Here is an 18953-nt window from a genome sequence, read left to right as displayed (position 1 = left end):
TATAAATTTCTCAAAGGATAAAAGGGCTGAGAAGAATTTAAAAATTAGATCCAGATAAGAAAGGAAACCCATGTAAAATAATAGTGTATAAAAGCTACAGTTTAAGCAGTTGCTACAACTCTGCCCTCAGTTTAAAAATCCTTGGTTTTGGCTTGAAGAAAAAGCACAGGCACTGGGAATAGAGGCAACTGTCTGGGAACTGGTAGTCTGATGTTTCCATTTTTTTTTTTTTTTTTTTTTGGCTTTTGGTCTTTTCTAGCGCTGCACTCGCGGCATGTGGTGGTTTCCAGGCTAGAGGTCTAATCAGAGCTGTAGCTGCCAGCCTACTCTAGAGTCACAGCAATGCGGGATTCGAGCTGTGTCTGCGACCTACACCACAGCTCACAGCAACATCAGATCCCCAACCCACTGAGTAAGGCCAGGGATTGAACCTGCAACTTCATGGTTCCTAGTCAGATTCGTTAATCACTGAGCCACAACGGGAACTCCTCCATCTAGATTTTATGGTTTTGAAAAATAGTCTCCTCTTTGTTTCTTCCATCTGTATGCCTCCTGTCATCACTTTTTTCTGGTTTTCAGAGTCTGATCAGACTGTTTTGCCTAGGCTCCAGAAGCAGAAGCAGGAGCAGCAATATGCTAGAGAGGACATTATAAACATCCAATCCAAGATCTTCTGACAGGTCAGTTAGATGAAATGATGCTGTAGTAACAAGCATTCTCAAAATCTCACTGGTTTAACAGGAAAAAAAAAAAAAAAAAAGGATTCTTATGTCACTCACACCCCCTGGTTACTATGGAATCAGAGGAGAGAGAGAAAGCTACTCATTGTCTCTGAGGAGCCCCGAGTCATGGCGTCCTGAGGATATGGGAACCCCCACACCAGCACTTATGCCAACACTAGTTGTATGTCCACTGCTAACATAAGCGGTATGAAAATATAGTCCTGGCACATGTCAGGAGAGGAGAGCCAGAAGATCTGTTGAGTAGTCCTATTGACCCACTACTAATGGAAATCCAGAAATCCAGAGGAAGTGAACTGGTCCACCCTGATGTATGTGGCCTCTCTCTCTTTTTCTTTTCAAGGAGACATATGTTGGGGTTATGGGCCTAGATACAGTAGCATAGCTTCCTCAAACCTTAAGGAATCTTCAGCATGCCCTGACCTACAAAGCATCAACTTCAAAATTATAATCATCCAACCACCAAAAAGGTAATCAAAATGTAGAAGAGTCACAATCTTGTAATCTTCCAACCTATTTTAAGCATTAGTCACAATAAAAAGGTTAGACTATTACTCATATGCCTTCAATTTTTTTAAATGGATGATGGCATGACCATAAAGCAAAGGATACTTTATTTGGGGTCAAAGTTTGAAACATCATAAGCAAATGACCAGAATCATTTCATGCCTGCCCAGATGGGAATTTTGTGACTTGTAATTTCCTACCTTTCTAAAAATATTAATCTCAAGTTGCTTTCAATGGCACTGATCATTTTTTTAAAATAAATACATGATGTAGGAGCAAATTTATGATGAAAAACATAACCTCATTTTGTTGCATGATTCAAGATGAGACATATTCAGACTGATCAGAGGGTTAATAATGTTCCCCCAGAGACTAACTCACTTCCTGTACGAGAGCCTATGAATCAGAACTGTCATCAGTATTTATTAGTATGGTTCAACTCAGCTAGAATGCTTCTTTAGAATGACTTGGCCAGGTAGAGCTAAAATTACCTACTTAGATAATAAATTTATTATTGGTCACTTTTTCTATATCTTCCTTCAACCTACTTTAGGAGGGTTTTGCCTCAATGGAGGCAATCTCTGTTATTTCCATCTCTTACAGAAAATGTAGATGTGGTTAGCTGCCTTTCTCATTAGATGTCACATAAAAAAGAAGATACCAAATAGCCCATTATGCATATTGAGGTACTTTTGTTCTTCAAACTCCATTAAGTTCTTATAAACCTCAATTAAGTAAAAGAACACCTAATTAGAACAGTCTGTTTCCAATAGACTTGGAACTTTGCAAAGAAGATGACTCCAAGACCTCAGGCCTAACCGCTCTCTCCCATGTGTCCAAGCCACAGTATTTGAGACCAGACAGTAAATTCATTCTTATTTAAGTAAATCAAACTGGTTCTGCTGTTATTCACCTTTAGATCATGAGGCTTCTGGGAAGTTATTTATTCTGGGAACATCCTCTATAGTTAGAGAAAATCTAGACCACGCAAGAACATGGTTTGCATTAATTAAGACTTAAATTGAGCCAAAACTTATAAGTGAAAGAGGCAAGGGGGGAAAAATCCAGACCATTTATGACTTTTGAGACTTCACTTGAATAAAAGTCCAAATATTGATCTAATTTGAACAGTCCATAAATGATCAGTATTTTATTAATAACATAAAATACTAATAGAGAAGAATATAAGTACTTTAATATATGCTTGCTGAAGAAACAAAAAATATTCAAATATATATGATGGTATGACTGAGGCCTAGATATCAGGAAATATGTGTTAAAAAAAAAATCAATGTATGCTAAAGTGATCCTCCAAACAAAAATAGGTATTTCAAATAAAAAGCAGTTGAATTCTATCTGGCATGTAATGATTAATTATATCCCACAAATTTTTTTCTTTCATGAGGAAGGAGGTTAAATTACTGCAATTAAAGTTTTAAGCTTTTGAGCAAAGTTCAACTCAAGTTAAAAAATCAGTCATTGGAGTTCCCGTCGTGGCACAGCACAAACGAATCCAACTAGGAACCGTGAGGTTGCGGGTTCAGCACCTGGCCTCACTCAATGGGTTAAGGATCCAGCATTGCTGCCGTGAACTGTGGTGGAGGTTGAAGACGTGGCTCAGATTTGTCATTGCTGTGGCTCTGGCATAGGCCAGCAGCTACAGTTCCGATTGGACCCCTAGCCTGGGAACCTCCATATGCCACAGGTGCGGCCCTAAAAAAAAGGACAGAAAAAAAAAAAAAGTCATTGTTTTGGACTACTTGTTGATAGTCCCTATTGCCCTCTTCATATATTCATTCTATTATAGTTATTCAATTTCCATATTCCCTTTCCTGGAGTCATAGTGTAGCTCAACCATGAAATAATCAGAGGTAATTTGCTGAAACTCAGAAAACTGCAAAGATTTGCTTTTCCAAGTATAATTCCAATCATGCTCACTCAATTGCAGCCTCATACACCTCCATGAGGAGGAGAAAGAGGGTCCAAGTATACAACCTCAGCTCATCTAGGCTGCAGGTAGCTGTGAGTTTCTGTTTCTGCAGATAAAATGAAACAGCAATGATAAATTACAGCTGAGTTATACTTCCCAACTAAAAGTATTTTTCTACTCTCTCAAAATCTGGGTACATCCACTGAAAAGAATGTAAGCAATTAATATGAACATTTTACATGGATGTTCCACTGAAAACAATCAAGAATCCCCAGCCTGTATTTCACATATGCCCCGTGCAATGCTAAGTACTGCAGTACAAGCATGACTGAAAACCAAATCTAGACAAAATAAAGGAAAAGAACAAAAAAGTGGGCTGCCTCAGCATTCACGGAATTTGGAGGGGGCGAAGTGAACCAATAATGACAAGACATGAGAAGAATAATAAACGAAGTAAAGAGTCAAAGGTGACAGGAGTGCACAGGGCAGAACAACTTAATCTGCATTGGAGATTCAGAGAAATGCTGACCTTTGGACAGGAGCCCGCATAAAGACAGCACCCGGGTTTGAGAGGGATGCCTTGCTTGGTAAGAGAACTGCTTGGGAAAATGGCCAAATACAAGAGTACTGAAATACAGTGCATCTGGACAAGGCAAACAATCCCAGGTTGGGTGGATAAGGCTGGAGCTGAGGTCAGGCTGTGAGAGGGTGTGAAACTCCATGGGGACTTAGAGATCACCCTTTAGGCAAATAGCAAAAATCTGAAATAATCAGCTCTGACTTGTGGAAGGAAACTAGTTGGATGGTGGAAAAGGGTTTTTCTTAAATTAAGGAGATAAAAAAAAGGTAAATAGGGAGGGTGAGGTCTTCTGAATAATCAGAGTAATAAAAAATGGTCTGGAAATTTATCATCGAGTACTATATTAAGTAACTGCAACATAAAATACATCATCATTTAAACACACATTATGCAAACTTATGTCTTCTTTCCATTTTTGTTTTTGTTTTGTGCTTTTTAGGGCTGCACTTGCAGCATATGGAAGTTCCAAGGCTAGGGGTAGAATCAGAGCCGTAGCTGCTGGCCTACGCCACAGCCACAGCAACATGGGATCCGAGCTGCATCCACGACCTACACCACGGCTCACAGCAATGCCAGATAGCCAATTCACTGAGCGAGGCCAGGGATCGAACTCGCATCCTCTTGGATACCAGTCGGATTTGTTCAACTGCGCCACAGTGGGAACTCCTCCTTTCTTTTTCCTTTAGGGGCCAGATCACACAGCACGATGTGATTTGGACATCAGCGGTTATGCATTATTTACTTTTATTGTTCGCACGGATTCATCCTTGATTTATTACAACAGTAAGGGCCCATCTGGCTGAATCTATTATAGGAATTGATTATGATGCTACTTAAAGACTGATATTTTATCAAACTAACTCTCCAAAATAACTCATCTCTTTAATGCTGTCAATGTAATCTTAAACCACATGTAAAAAAAACAGTCATAGCCAGAAATATGCCGTTTTGTATATGCAGAAACATAATAACCCTCTCCTATACTTTCAAATACAATGAAGCCCAGGAAAATTTCCAATTAAAGAACTCCAATAGAAAATCCCACTGGCTTTCCAAACAATTTTAAATTGTATTCCCCAAAGGAATTCATTTACCTGAGAGAAACTGCATGTGGTCCATATATCTCTCTCACTGCTGACAAATCAGCTTCGAGCTGAGGGTGTTTGTGCAGCTCCCCGTCGTAGTTCACCTGACAGAAAGGGATAATTTAGAAGTTACTTAGGGTGAAGAGAATCAAAAGAATTAAGATACAATCTCTTGGACAGGTCGCCCTGTGGGTTCTGCCCTGCGCATTTTCTCTGTCACCTCTATTAAAAAATATAGACAGTTCAGCAGTATATTCATTAAAGATAATAGAGTCACATACACCTAGTGTGACTTATTGTGCTGAAACTACTCTGACATGAAGACATTGCCAAGTTAAAAGGAGCGAAACAGGGGTCTGGCGATAATCTGAAAAACTTTTAGACTGAAAAAAAAAGCATTTACTTTCTCTCTGTAAGAATTAGTGGTATAAATAAAAATCAAAACTGGAAGAATTATTCTGCATAATGTTAAAGTATTAGAGTGGTTAAAGAATCATTAGGAAAAGTACCCCTCTCCTAGAAAGGAGAAACTGAGTTTTATTTATGTCTGTATCTCTACTGCCTTGAATATGCCTGATTGACAAATTACTGATTTCTAATTCTGAATGAATACACTGACTTGCATTCTTTTACATACTAATAACAACTTTGGCCTTAAAGCATTTCTTTAACACATTCCTTATCTCTTATACTAAATTACAAACCATATTTGATTCACAAGTTTACAGAAGCCATATCCTAAAATCAAATGCTCAGTTTAAAGTTTTAACATTATCCTGGAAAAATAAGATGAATTCTTCTGTATCTATGCATATGAGGCCATGCCATTTGCGGGTATCTAAGTCAGGATGTTTCTCCCTAACAATTTTTCAACAAACACTTTACACAAGCATAGGGGAAAAGGAAGACAATGAGTACAAATGATGAGGATGCTCAATAATTAGGGCCCAGCATTTTTTATAAAGGTTAATCATCTTCTATTGAAAGCCAACGATCTGTGCTGTTATTACTGTCACCAGTTCAAAATACTGACTGGGCACACTATACTTAATAAATGTAGAGGTGACAAGGATAATAAAAGGCTGTGGGCAAAATCCCTGTAATGAAGTAAGAAACCTTCAATGAAAATAAATGACCGCAGTCAACGAAGAGCAAAAGTAACCTTAATCTCTGAAAATATGTAGAAAATTAGAAACAGATAAACCGGGTGGATTTCCTCGTTAGTTACAGAACCCTGAACAGCACACAGGTCTCTCAGAGGACAAGCACAGATGTCTACTAGAACATATTGTTACCTTTGAGAGCGGACATGTGGAACCTGGGGTGCTTACCTGTCCTCCATAATAAAATTCTTCAGAATCATTATCTCCTTCAGAATCTTCTTCCACCGTACTATTCTGTCTGGACTCCTTAAAATAATAGAGTATGAAGACAATTTCAATGGTCAAAACAGTTTGCCTTCTTTTAAAAAGAAAGTGGCAAATGACCATAAATAGGTAGGCCTATCAAATGGATTTCAAATAAAAGCATCCTGGGTGTAGTACAAGCCAAATACAAAAGGTAGAAAGAGACAGTTTTGTGAGTGCATTAGGCTCTATGCACATCTTTTTTTAGAAGTTCTATTTTGCTGGTCTTGAGAGGTACAATTTAATATTTGATGTATATTAAAAACTATGTATAATCAATTATAACGTTGGTTTTGTTTGGATAAGACATCTGACACGCTCATACTGATTCAACTTTTTATTAAAAAAAATTCCTCAGCATTATTTATCCAAGACTGTTCTCACTTCCGCTGCCAACTCTACACAATGGTATGAAAGAAAAGATACTTTGAATCTAATAATATAAAAATCAAATTATGAAAATAAATATGAATCACATTGTGAAGAGAACTTTTAGTTTACTAAAATTATTTGCTTTATCAGGTTTCAAAAGGATATTTAATTAAATATGCTTGAACCTGAAGTCTGAGTTTCTAATGAATAAACCATATTTATTTAGTGTCTAAAGTTTAAACAATGAAAATTCATCTGAAGTAACTATTCCTGTCCCTGTTAAAATAATTAAGAGAAGGGGAGTTTCCTTTAGACACAGGAATCTATTAACTCAATGTTTTTAGGCATCCCTAAATTTCTAGACCAAATTTTACATTTTTAAGGAAAACAAAAAACTTAGAGAAGGGAATTAGGGTTTTATAAAATACTAAGTTTTTAGTTTTAGTGCCCTAATGCTCAAGAGCAATTCTCAGTTTGGGTAAAGAAGAGCAGGATGGATGAATGGTACAGGGCTAAGAAGAAGGGAAGGTTGTATTGAGTGCAGAGTTTTAAAAGCAAAGAATTGTTGGTTCCACAGCATTTATTTTCTTTATTTAACGTCCCCGTATTTATTTACAGATTGAAATAGATACTTTTTTAAAGGTGAGGAAAAGAGATGAGTTGTTATTTTACCATTGGCCAAAGATAATAAGACTATACCCAAGCTCTGCGTTCCTTCAGCTAGAAAGGTCATCTTTTGCAGATGAAATTTTAAGGGTTCCATCAAAACTATGCACAGCCACATACAGTTATTCTAACTATGTTCCATAAGTGTGCCTTAATCAACACGTTATTTGCTGAAAATATAGAGACTAAATTAGGTTTTCCATGCACTTTATTTAGATATAAAACAGATGTTCTTCCTATTACTTTAAAGGCAGTTGATTTAAGGCCACTCCCTTTCCCACACATTAGCCCCTAAGCTGGGAGCTTGCACATCATTCACTCTATGCAATCTTAACCCAAGTAATTATGATATTAACTACAAATACTCAGTAAACTTAAAAATATATCTATATTATTATGAAGAAATATAATAAAACATAAAATGTAATTTACATACCTCCCCATTTTCCTTCTGTAATTTGGATTTTATGGATAAGCAACAGTTAATGTCATTTGTCTTTCTTAACTCTGAAAGTTATAATTAAAAAATCATTTTAGTTTTCAGCATACTATTTACCAAACATTCATAGGTTTCAGTATAAAAATTCCCCTTAGATGATTCTGTCCTTTGCAAGAGAAGTAAGGGATATTTTGAAATTATATTATGTTGGAGAATTACATTATATACAAACTATTTTGATTTTTCATTTCCCATGAAAACATGGTCATTCTAAAGTACCACTATACAGATTCCTTCAGCTCTCATTATATAGCTAATGGGGTCTACACTGCCTTAAGCATTTTCTTAAAATATTCAGTTTGTCTAGCAGTATCATTACGCATGAAAATATTTTCATGAGAGCAAATATAAACATAATGCATTTAAACAGGACTTTTAAAAGGTAATAATTTACACATTTAAAAACATGTTGAAGGAATTCCCTGGTGGACTATTGGGTTAAGGATCTCACATTTATCACTGCTTTAGTGTGGGTTCAATCTCTGGCCTGGAAACTTCCACATGGCAGGGGCATGGCCAAAACAAACAAACAAACAAAACAAAAACCATGGAAGAACAAACTAATACACTTTAAACAGAAAATGGTAATGTGGAACCGGATGTATCAATGCTGAAGATAAATATTATATGGGTTAAAAGAAATAAAAAAAACAACAACCCCATAACAAAACAAGAAAGCATAAAAACAAAGCTACTTATGATCAAGAAAATATTAACCTACAATTAAAAAAATAGTGTACTATTACCTGTTGCTATTCGATGAAAAATTATTGGAATTGGCTCTGTAGTAACTAATACATCTTCATCATTTTCTGAACTTGATACATACGTATTATCTGCAAGGAAATGTGGATAATTAAAGGCATAGTAACTTGAAAAAGTAGAACCTCTATAAAAAATTAAGATATAGCCACATCACTTCCAATGTTCATGAAGCACACAACACTGTTCTGATTAATCTCAGAAAAGATGAAGTAAATTGCAGATGTATGTGTGAACTAATCGTAAATGGCTTCTTTAACGATGTTCGCATCTCCTTGAAAAATAAAGACTTTGGATAGAGACTATCCAAAGACATCTCTAATATCCCGTGTGGCAGTGGATCATTTGGATACACGTGAAGCGAGTCCTTCCTAATATTGTTATCAATATCCACTACAGGAAGCAGGGTCAGTGAGTGGAGGGAGAAAGCTAAACAAGATCACTTGGTACACCAGAAAAGATTCAATATCGAATCACCAAGGAATTTAAGCTACAGATTTGCTGTAAATCATACACCCATATGACCTTAATATATATTTTTTAGTTGATAGAAAGTCTCACAATCTTTATTTTTCTATAAATTAATTTTATGTAAAAATGCTGTACAACTTGAATGCCTAGAACACAATTATTCCACTGAGTCTTGAAGTTTCTTATTCATTATCTGTTTCCTCTGGAGGACAAATAATATTTTTTATAAATTTAGGATTCTTCCCTGATTAGCACGGATCTTCAAGTATGTGGTAATCTAACTCGCAGCTGTTTGTTCTACTTTGCTCATTGATGATTATGGGGCATCTGTGAGACAGCTTGTCAACAAACATTTCACCAATTCTTCAATAACGGTTCCACAACACACTCACTGATGATGTATAAAATATACAAATATATATAAAAATAAAAGTATAAATATATTCCCAACAACAGAAGACTGTACCAATTTCTGCTAGGGAAAATGAGTGTTCAGATGAATACATGATAAAAGATCTTGAGCCAGATTTTCATAACATGTCAGTGTAGTGAGAACATTTTTAATTGATAGATAGCTAAGTCATTACTTTATCGCCAAAGAAACATCTGAATAGAGTGATATGTATTCACAGCATAGTCACAAAAGACTCTCATCGACATAAGGTTTTAAGTTGTTCAAGAAGGTGAAAGGAGATGAGGGTGAATTAGATTTGAAACAAGGCAGGTTTGTCTCATTACTCTATTTTAACTACAAAATTTCCTTTACTTCCTTTTCAAGTAACAGCTAGGAGGGTGTGAGACTTGTGTTTATCAAGTGAAACCCTAGATTCAGAAACAGATCTAATATAATTGTTTTAATTACTGTCTCAGCATAGCAGGTGCGCCTTTGCTTATCTAGAGTCTCTTTTGTCAAGAACCTCATACTTTTAGGTGAGGATCAAAAGCTGCTCTAATAAGTCAGTTTTTAAAATTTTTAAACCCTCATTCAGAGTCTTACTGATTCAAAGCTATTTGCTACTGAATCAACTTAATTAGGTTTTCCCTTAGAACACTGGTCCTCGAAGCAAACTTGTGAAGAAAAGGTGCATTAAAGCAACAGAAGCAAGAGCTGACCACCAACTAGAAGGGAAGATCCAGAAAAACCCATGAAGTGGACACAATATCATGGAATATCTGGGTGTCATGGAATGAGGATTTAACCAGAGCATCAAGAGGCAAATAAATTAGAAAACAGGGAAGTGAATAACTCAATTTAAAGGATCAAATGGCTTATGTAAAGTGTTGACACTAGAAGGCAGTGAGATTTGATTCAAGAGAATATAATTTGGTAAATACATCTTGCATGATACTGAAAGACAAGATGATGCATTCAAACAAACATCATTTTCTAAGAGATGTTCTACAAGTTTGAACTTTGAGTAGTATTTAAGTATTAAAACACCTATAATTTCTGTTTTTCACTTAATTTAACCAAACCCAAACATCTTCTATTTTCATGACATTATTAAATCACCATCACGATACAAGAGGCCAGATCACAGAAGGACACCCAAGTCAAGCACAGAAATGTGAGAGTAGACATAGCACTTCAAATCTAGATTCTGCTACCCAGCAGCTGCCGACCCCTTTTAATCTAAGCCACAGTCTGCTTAGTTACAATATATATACATGTATATTATATATATTATAAATTTACATATACAATATAAAAAAGATTTGCTGATGATCTTTGGGGAGCACTCCAGTATGAACTAACTCTGTTTTCTTTTGTTGTTAACTAATTATGTCTATATTTTCCTCAAACTCTTCTGACATCTGCAATAATATATCAACTTTGTTTAGATGTAGGAAAGTGGGACACAAAAAGGGTAAAGAATGCATTTAGGGTAATGAGTCAATGACAGAATAGAAGGCTTTAAAACTGAAATGCCTTCACTGGAAGTCTCTCACTTGACTCTAAAGCTGTCAATTTATTTTTTTCTTGAAGTTTCTGGTGACAGGTTCTTTAATGTATATGTTTTACAGATTTCTGTTAAAGGCTGTTAACAGTATGAATATTTTCTCTTCCCTTCCCTACCAGCCTATGCAGCACTGCTGGAACTTCCACGGACAGGGGAGACATGAGTGGAGAGCTATGAAAGTGCATGCTTAAACTATTGCTTTTATTCGATTTCAAATGCAACATAATTTAAGCTGTCATTCCATTATTCTTTACTATATAACTTAAGAGAAATAACTAAATAATAATTATACTGATTTTATAATATAATCTGCATACTTCCCTCACATATGACAGACATGTCGACCTCCAAGCCAATTATGATCCCTATTTCAAAGCTGAAGAAACCAAGGCTCAAAGATGTTAATTTGTCCAAATTACTTAAGTAATTAATTACACAGTCTACTGTCTAAATTAAAAAAAATCAATGCTTTGCTATTTTTTAATATCAAAAGACTGTCACTCAACAATTGCAATATCTTGTAAAACATATAAAAAGGTTGAGAGAATTTACACCCACCAGTAGGTGATCCTCTTAATTAAAGGTGAGAACTGATGAGAAAGAATTCGGCTGGTCTGTCACAGCTGAGCCAGTTGTCTGTGATTTGTAATATACTTACCTTTAAAAAACAAAAAACTGTCTACTGTATAAAATCCATGAAGAAGTACAGGTAAACCAGAAGATTCATCTATTTCTTCATTTATTTTGAAGAGCCAATACATCTTTAGAATTTCATTTATGTCATTATGTATACCGAAAACTCAAAGACCCTCTAAAATTTCATTTTCACAAAAATAAACTACGAGATGAGTTACAATAGATAGGACAGGTAACAATAGATTAAAGTTATAAAATGCCAGATCTGTTCCTAAGGAAATAAACAAGGTGATATGATCCTGAATTTGGAGGATTATGCTGATATATTTTCATAAGGCAAAGAAAATTCCGTATTTTCAAACTTAGATAAGATAATCATTGAACCATACAATCCGGAAAAAGTAGGAAAAAAAAAAGCCTGAAGAGCATAAGCAGAATAAATTTATAAAGGTGTTATCAAGATTACTGCTTTTAGAAATTAAAAGCAGCATAAAAGAGAGCTATTTGTTTGAAATAGTTTTTGAAACAGGCAAACGTTTTGGAAGAAAAATCAAAGATGCCAAACAATTCAATATGTATATAATACTCATTCTTCAAAAAAAAAAAAAAAAAAAAAAAAGCTCGGTAAATGAGAAAAGGAATGACACTTGCTTTTCTCAAAGCAACTTTGGAAGCATGCTCACTAATTTTGCGAAGAGAGACAAAGATTCCAATTTCATATCTATTATTAAAAATCATTCTGGAAGTTCTAGTCAGTGCAAGAGGAGGAAAAAATACAGGTGTGAATACTGGAAAGGAAGAGCAAGCATATAATTTTTATCTAATATTATCTATGTTAGAAATCAAGTGTTTTAACTGAACTCCTAGTACAAATAACTAAGGATTAAAATTTAATAATGGGGGAAATATTATCACAGCAGTATTTACTTCAAATAAAAGTATTAGTATTTCTAAAAATAAAAATATTAGTATTCATAAAAATATTAGTATTTCTTCCTCAGAAGTGACAGGAATTAGAAGTGAATTATACATAGACTAGGTTACCACCTTGGGAAGTATTTAACTTCTCTCAGCACATTTCTTCAAGTATAAAACATCATAATAGCACTTGTTCTGTCTATACAACAACTGGTATTTAGAACCAATTCAATGTGTATATGAAAATACCTGGTATCAGCATACTGGTTGCATCAACCAATTTAAAATACTACCTCAAAATGCTCTAATCTCTCTCTGCATCTTTGCGTTTTATTTCTACTCCTTTTCTTTCTATAAAATAAATTATAGTGTAAGTTCACTAAAACTTTGTTCCAGGAAGGGGAATTCAATTTTAAAAAGTACCAATGATAACCAATACTTTATTTTTAATTTCAATCTCTGCGTACTGTAATTCCAGTGGGCTCCCCTACGGTGAGAAAAACCAGAGTAATACCTCTCGGCCACAAGAGGGAGCTAAATATTTGGTTCACTTGGTTTTTATTAAAGGCATCTTCTACCATATTTCCTGTGCTACAGAATAATTCATTTACTGCCTTCAACTGAGCTTTGATTTGTGGCATTATTTCTATCATCTTCACTTAAAGGTCTGGCACCTCACATGGCTGACATCTCTATGAGCTGCCTCAGATGAGAAGCACAATAATTATAACAATTACAATAAATAATGGGGCACTTATTTTCCTAACATACTTAAGCAAACATTCAGCATCAAAAACATACTATAGCATAATAAGGAAGAAGGCTGATTGCAAAACCATCTAAAAACATTTTTAATAATTACTATTTCATGTTTTGGTTCTTCCAATGAAATCTGTGAGAGTATTTTTTATACTACTATTTAAAAGATAGGCATAGCTTTAATAATAACTTTCCTTGTAAAACTGTATAATAGTTTTATAGAATACTATGCTTAAAATATGTAGAGCATGGTAAAATAACTGCAAGGGACTTTATGACATGAAATTATTTTAAAATATAACATTTGATCTTACAAAAAGGTTAAATGCATAATGTATTGCCACAGGAAATATTTAGCTTAAATGCTAAAGAAATCCTCATCCCACATTATATAAACAAATTAGTTTTTAAAAGACTTATAGTATATATAATCAAAGTTACTTAGCAATATAGTTATTTTATACAGAAAATTATGAGCCCAATCATGCAGAGTAAGGGAATAAAATGGCTAGACTTGAATAGGAACTGGAATTATGATTCCAACTAAGACGCTGACAGATCATAACAGTTAGCTTGATAACTATCAGATTACATTAATAATACTGTAGTAAAAAAACTATATATATATGAAATATAGCAGTTACAATTTGCTAATCTTTGTCACAGAATACGATAAACAATAGATCCTTGCATGATGCTCTCTTCTGTGGATGTAAACTAATCAAGTCATATTGGATCTCCACTAAGTTTACAGTGTATATGCTCTTATTCAAGATAAAATTATAGGTTTCATTTGTGAGAAAAACACCAAAGAGAAACACATCTTGTCTTGTTTCAAATTATGAGGACCTAAATGTTGGCATACACACACATCCTGGGCTCTGATGAGATTAAAGTGAGTCCAGAAAGTAAGACTGACCATACCCTAGAAGACAGACACCGGCTTGATTTAAAGAAAACTGGATCTGTAGTGAATGTACAGTACACAGTAATTTCTATGGATAAGCGTTTGTGGACCTAGCAATCTATTTCAGAACAAACAGTGAGGACAGCTGTGTGCATGCAAGATGCCTAGTAGAATCTAGCCATATGGTCCTGAGCTCTGGACTACTGGATTCAAATCCTAGCTCTTCCTCTTATTAGCCGTGTCACCATTCATCTGTAAGGGTGGTAATATAGTGTGGTAATAATCCCATAGGGTTGTTGTGAAAATTGCTTAATTATACATACACTTAGAGAAATTAAGAAAGGCCTGTTATTTTCAATTCTTGCCATTACTTTTAGCTATTGTTTTAGCTTCTACTCTTACCTATTATTTTTAGGTTATGAAAAGCCAAAGGATGTTCCAAAAATCAACAACTAAGCCAGTCTGGAGAATCTATTTTAACTGTAATAAGGTAAATATATAGGCTAGGCTGAAGGTATAATATGGGCTCAAGGAAAGTACTTTTCCTGGGAAAGCTATTCTGATTCTAGGCTGCATCTCAGGATAAGGCATGCACCTCAGGGCAATCAACACAATTCTTTTATATCTTTAAGGCCTCCTTCCCCTGCCAATGCTTCACCACTAGAAATATTTATACACATTTTACATGTCCAGAGGAAAAAATATTCAAAGGAACCACAATGTGAATATTTGTAACAAAAATAAAAAGAAGAAAAACATACCTGGGTAATCTTCAGACACATGTACAGAATAGGATACACTGTTAAAATAGGGAGAAAAGAGAGAAAAGAAAGGCTAAAGTTATTGCTAAGGCAGATATGCTTTTCCATAATAAAAGCCAACACTATGTTACCCATTTTTTATACAGATAAGTCAGATATTACAAACAGATTAGAAAACTGATATTTCACATAGAAAACAGAGATTTTTAAGAGATATGACAAAGGAATAATATCTTTTGTGATACCTTTTTTTAGGCTAGGTCTTTTGACCTCAGCAATGTTTAATATTCAGTAATTTATGATCAGCTGCATTGTTTGCTCAGATTTTAATCAAATCATATTTTATTACCAAAAATGAAGTATACCTCCTGCTTAGTATGACACTCAAGAATTCAAGCATTTACAAATTTAAACATTTATTTCTAATATTCCTTCCCCACAATATTCTGTGCTTTTGAAACATGTCCTTTTCTTCAAAGAATCAACAAAATGATGAAACATGTAACTAAGAGCTATTCATCTACCAATCTTGCACCAGACTACCACCTGTTCTCAGAAGGACTGGATTGTTTTGAAAACCATTTTTAAAAACTCTTTTTCCCAGTAAACGCACTGTTTCTATGTACTTATCTCATATGACATATGGGAATTTGTCATACTTTGCTCTTCTATCTCTATAAACTAGATTGCAAGTCTCTTGCGGTGAAGGTTCACGTCTATTTGTATTTTTAGCATAATTATCTATGCTAAACACATATGCATAACACACAGCACATATTCAATATTAGCTTTTTGGATGGATCAGTGAAGCTGCCACCTGTCACAGAAAAGTCAAAATTTAGTTCAAGTTCAACTAAATTAACTGCCTGTTAAGAACAAAAAATATTTATTCTCTTTAAAGAAGTATAACAGAATATTGAGTCTCTGTAAAGTACCACTCACATAGTGTATGCCATCCAAATTACTTGACATATGAACAAATAGGAAACATGAACCTGTGTATGTACGAGAAAATTTGACCCTAGTGTTGGGATTAGCCCTCAATGATGTTAAAAGAGTTAATAAGTATGCTTATGGATGTGAAGAAAATCCAATCTGAAGAAGAAACAAACAAAAACAGATCATCAGGATCCTGTGGGACACTAGCAAAAAAGCAAGTATTTTACATAATTAGAATTTTAAAAGGTGAAGAGAGAGAGAGGGACTAATGCAAAAAAAAAAAAAAGCTGAAAATCTCCTAATTTGGGCGAAAGACATAAATGTATAGATTGAAGATGCTTTGATAACCCTAGGCAAGATAAGTGCAAAGAATATTACTCTCAAGTACACACAAACCGCTGAAAATCAAATATAAAGAAAACAATTTTAAAGAAGAAAAAAAATGGCACATTACCTATAGGGAAGCAAGAATTAATGTTACGTTTTCATGAGAAACTATGGAACACACAGGGTGGTAGAATAGTAAAGGCCTGGGGGCACCCACACGGGCACGAACTACTATGAACCCAGAATTCTACATCCAGGACATATATCTGTCAAGAATGAAGGTAAATACAGATGCTTTCAGAAAGAGAAAATTCTGGAAATATGTTTCAGCACATCAACTATAAGAAATCCCAAAGTTCTTCAGCCTCAGTGATTTCAGAAAGTCAAATACCCAGAAGGAAGGAAAAGCAACAGAAATTGTAAATATAAAAGACTCTTTTTCTCTTAATGTTTTAAAAATATACATGGCTGTTTAAAGTAAAAATTCCTACACTTCACTGTAGGGTTTATAACATATGCAAATGTAGAATACATGACAGTTATAGTATAATGTCAGGGGGTTAAATAGTCATACACAGTTTCAAGGTCCTTAACTTATGGAAAACGGTATAATATTGACCCTAAATAATAACTCTAAGGAAACTTAAGAATATATTCTTTAATTCCTAGAATAAGTACAAAAAAGCTTAAAAATAGATAAATCAACTGGCATTCTAAAATCATTTTGGAACATTTAATCCAAAAGAAAGCAGAGAGAACAAGGTCATTAAAGACACAGATGATTTGAAATAGATTTTCATAGAAAAATACAATCATAGAAGATATACAGAAGAGTATCTTTTTCTTTTCAGGTATACACGGACAGAATGTTCACCAAGATAAATCACATACTGGGCTACAAAACTAGTCTTAATAAATCTGAATTGATGGATGACCATGGTTCACTCATTTATATCCTGAGATTCTTGGCTCAACTTGTCTTTATGACACAGTCTTAAGGCCTGAAAAAGCCACTGCCTTTTAGAATTTGTGACTGGACTTTGGAATCTGTGACTGTGGCCACAGGCAATGCCACCTCCCAGGTGAACCTAAGCCTCAAGGACTCCACCAGTCAAATCCCTGGCATGTTGCTTAGTCCTTGGAAAGAGATTAGACAGAGACAAGAAAGACTAAATAAGGAGGAGAGCAGGAAAGAAAGATGGTTAGTAATGAGACCAAGTATTGATTTGCTGTTCTTTCATAAAGCATATTCAGTTGTTCAATTAATTCCAGAATCATATATGTATATGTCAACTGATTTACTCTGCTATACCTGAAATTAACACAATTTTGTAAATCAATTACACGACAATAAAATTTATTATAAAAGAAAGAATGAAACATGTCTTGGTAACCCAGTAGAAACCAAACATTTTGTGTTAATGCCAAGTGAGATTTAAGAAGAAAAAAAAAATCAGGAGATGACTGAATGATTAATTCAGAGGGAAACAAAGAATATGAAACACAATAAATAAGATAGACAAAAGAACTTGAATTTGAATTTTCTTTTTTTTTTTTTGGCCACACCCATGGCATACGAAGTTCTGGGGCCAAGAACTGAATCCAAGCTATAGCTGCAACCTATACCGCAGCTGCGCCAACACCAGATCTTTAACCCACTGTGCTGCGCAGGGGATCAAACTCTGCACCACTGCAGAGACAACGCTGTATCCTTAGCCCTCTGTGCCACAGCAGGAACTCCCAGGAACCTGAATACTTTAAAGTACAACAGTATTTTTTTATAGTACAACATCAGAATCAAGAAATCAACATCAGTGTAAAGTCTGGGTATAGTCCTATGTCCTTTGTTCACATTTGCATCGTGTACCCATTATCACAAATTAAGACAGGGAACTACCTGGATCACTGAAAGCTTACCCTTGTGTGGCCATCTTTAGGGCCATACCCATTTCCCTTCACCCCAACATCCCTAACCCCAGGGAGCCACTAATCAATCTTCCATCTCTGCAACTCTGTCATTTTAAGATTATTACATAAATGAACTCAGAGTATGAAGCATAATAGCATTTTAAAGCAAAATTAGTATTTTGAAAAGAGTACTATGATTGGAAATATTTAGGATAGACTGAAGAAGAGAGAGATGGAATTAAACAGTAAAATATGAGCAAATATCAGTGGGGAGGTATGTAACGGGAAGGAGAAGCAGGAACAAATGGCAGATGTTGGACCCCAGCCAAGAGCCCAGCTTTGGGAATCATGGCTTTGAATCAAACGTCAAAAATGAGAAGATAAAATAACCATGCCAGTGGTGCCTCAAACAAACGAAGGGAAATGTACACTATGCCTCCTTGTGAATTTATTTTCCCACAACTCGTTCCCTTATACAATGGAATTGTACTATATAGAAATGAAATTATTGATGATCAAGGCAACCCTTTATCTGGCAGTACTATGTGACAGAAGCCTGAGACCATGCCAGAGATTATATTCAATACTAAGCTGAATTAATTCCCAAGAGCTTACCATCTCAACCAAGAGCACATGGCTTCATTTTTCATCCAAATCAATGACTAAATCCAAAATGAAGCTTTAATACATTCCCATATCTATCTCCACTTCGGGAGACTGCTATGGTTAGGACCAAACAAACAGGCGTCAAATTCTAGCTTTGAGCTGGGTGGCATAAGAAATGTCTTTTCTGTACACTCAGCTTCCATCTCTTTTCAG

General features: G+C 34.9%; 1 protein-coding gene across 2 annotated transcripts in view; it reads right to left on the bottom strand.

Annotated features, from left to right (window-relative positions):
- Positions 1-18953, bottom strand: part of PARP8 (poly(ADP-ribose) polymerase family member 8) — a 180546-nt gene that overhangs the window by 73516 nt on the left and 88077 nt on the right. For both annotated transcript variants that reach the window (XM_003133932.6, XM_085002221.1), the window contains 5 exons: positions 14961-14998; positions 8532-8621; positions 7723-7793; positions 6174-6251; positions 4852-4946 (listed from right to left, as the gene is read on the bottom strand). In XM_003133932.6, the coding sequence (XP_003133980.2) occupies positions 4852-4946; positions 6174-6251; positions 7723-7793; positions 8532-8621; positions 14961-14998 (372 nt within the window). The remainder of the gene's footprint in view (positions 1-4851; positions 4947-6173; positions 6252-7722; positions 7794-8531; positions 8622-14960; positions 14999-18953) is intronic.

This window comes from Sus scrofa, chromosome 16 (assembly GCF_054392235.1).
Source record: "Sus scrofa isolate SSC_HxYL_T2T_F1_AM1 chromosome 16, Sscrofa_HxYL_maternal_Yorkshire_Landrace_v2.0, whole genome shotgun sequence".
NCBI lineage: Eukaryota > Metazoa > Chordata > Mammalia > Artiodactyla > Suidae > Sus > Sus scrofa.
The sequence above is the reverse complement of the archived record's forward strand: the minus strand, read 5'-3'. Positions and strand labels throughout refer to the sequence as shown.